At 64.2% G+C, this 1,084-nt stretch overlaps 1 protein-coding gene across 1 annotated transcript in view; it reads right to left on the bottom strand.

The window, feature by feature from the left end:
• The window catches only part of LOC104082178 (glycosyltransferase-like protein LARGE2), a gene marked incomplete at its 5' end in the record, with an annotated part of 4,485 nt that extends 3,949 nt beyond the window's left edge, over positions 1–536 (bottom strand). The window contains 2 exon segments of the mRNA XM_009585195.1: positions 105–209; positions 365–536. Of these exon segments, the coding sequence (XP_009583490.1) occupies positions 105–209; positions 365–536 (277 nt within the window).
• Between the last annotated feature and the right edge of the window lie 548 nt (positions 537–1,084).

Genomic DNA, 1,084 nt, shown 5'->3' with positions numbered 1-1,084 from the left:
CTCTCCTGCCTCACCTCAGCCTTCCCCAGCCTCCCCGTGCCAAGCGCCGCCTCAGTTGGATGCACCATCAGGCTGCAGGGCCCACCTCGGCAGCCCACACTCACCCGTGTTGAAGCCACGTCCCAGGGCCGGCCACGGTTTGTGGTTTTTCCACAGGTTGCCCAAATACCAGTCGCTTTGGTTCTCCACCAGCCCAATCACCTGCTTGTCTGAGGAAACAGAGGGAGGTGGATGCAGCCCGTCTTGCTGTAGGTTCAGATGGCCCAAGCAAACCCACTGCGCTGGTGCTGTGGCAGATGGGGACTGCCACCCTGAGCCCAGCACCCAGGGCCCTGCCAGGGCCCCAGGGGCACCCTGTCCTCACCAGAAAACTTCCCAAAGACAGCCCAGAGCTCAGCGATGTCGGTGGCAAAGGTGATGTCGGTGTCCAAGACGATGACCTTGGAGAGGTTGGAGGGCAGCGCCTTGGTAAGCGTCAGCTTCATCAGCCCGTAGATGCCGGAGTAGTGCTTGTTGGGGATCCACGACACCTCCGGCTGCAAGACGACATGGCCTCAGGGCTGGGCACGGCCATGCCCTTCCCCTGCCCGGGCGGGACGGCGGTGTGTGCCCGCACCCCGTGCAGAGGAAGCCAGCAGAGGGGCACAACAGAGCTGTGGAGCCCCAGCCGAGCCTGGAGCATCTCCTCCAGCGGCACCACCGCCAGCCACACACCTCTCTGCCCTTCAGGAGAGGGGTGTGTGGCCCTTCAGGCGCTCGCTGGCTGCATCTCCTTCTCCTTTGCTCTCACCTCTTCCTCCAGCCACCAGAACCCCCCACCTGAACCCCAGTGTTTCAGTGCTCGGTGGGGGACCCAGCTCCGCCGCAGAGGCAGCGCTACCCCAAGGGGCCTCCCCACCCCTCCAGCACCAGCCCTGTGCCCCCCTTCTCAGCTGGACCAGCAACAAGAAAGGGGAGAAGGTGAGCGAGGGACCAGCAGGAAAAGAGTTAATAAACCCCCTCCCGCTCGCCCCTCTCTGCTGCTCCCCTTGGCCCTCCGAGGTTGGGACAGGGCAAAGCGGGGGGAAGTGCCTGCCTTCAAGTC

Source organism: Fulmarus glacialis, unplaced genomic scaffold, assembly GCF_000690835.1.
Source record: "Fulmarus glacialis isolate BGI_N327 unplaced genomic scaffold, ASM69083v1 scaffold27389, whole genome shotgun sequence".
NCBI classification, from domain to species: domain Eukaryota; kingdom Metazoa; phylum Chordata; class Aves; order Procellariiformes; family Procellariidae; genus Fulmarus; species Fulmarus glacialis.
The sequence above is the reverse complement of the archived record's forward strand: the minus strand, read 5'-3'. Positions and strand labels throughout refer to the sequence as shown.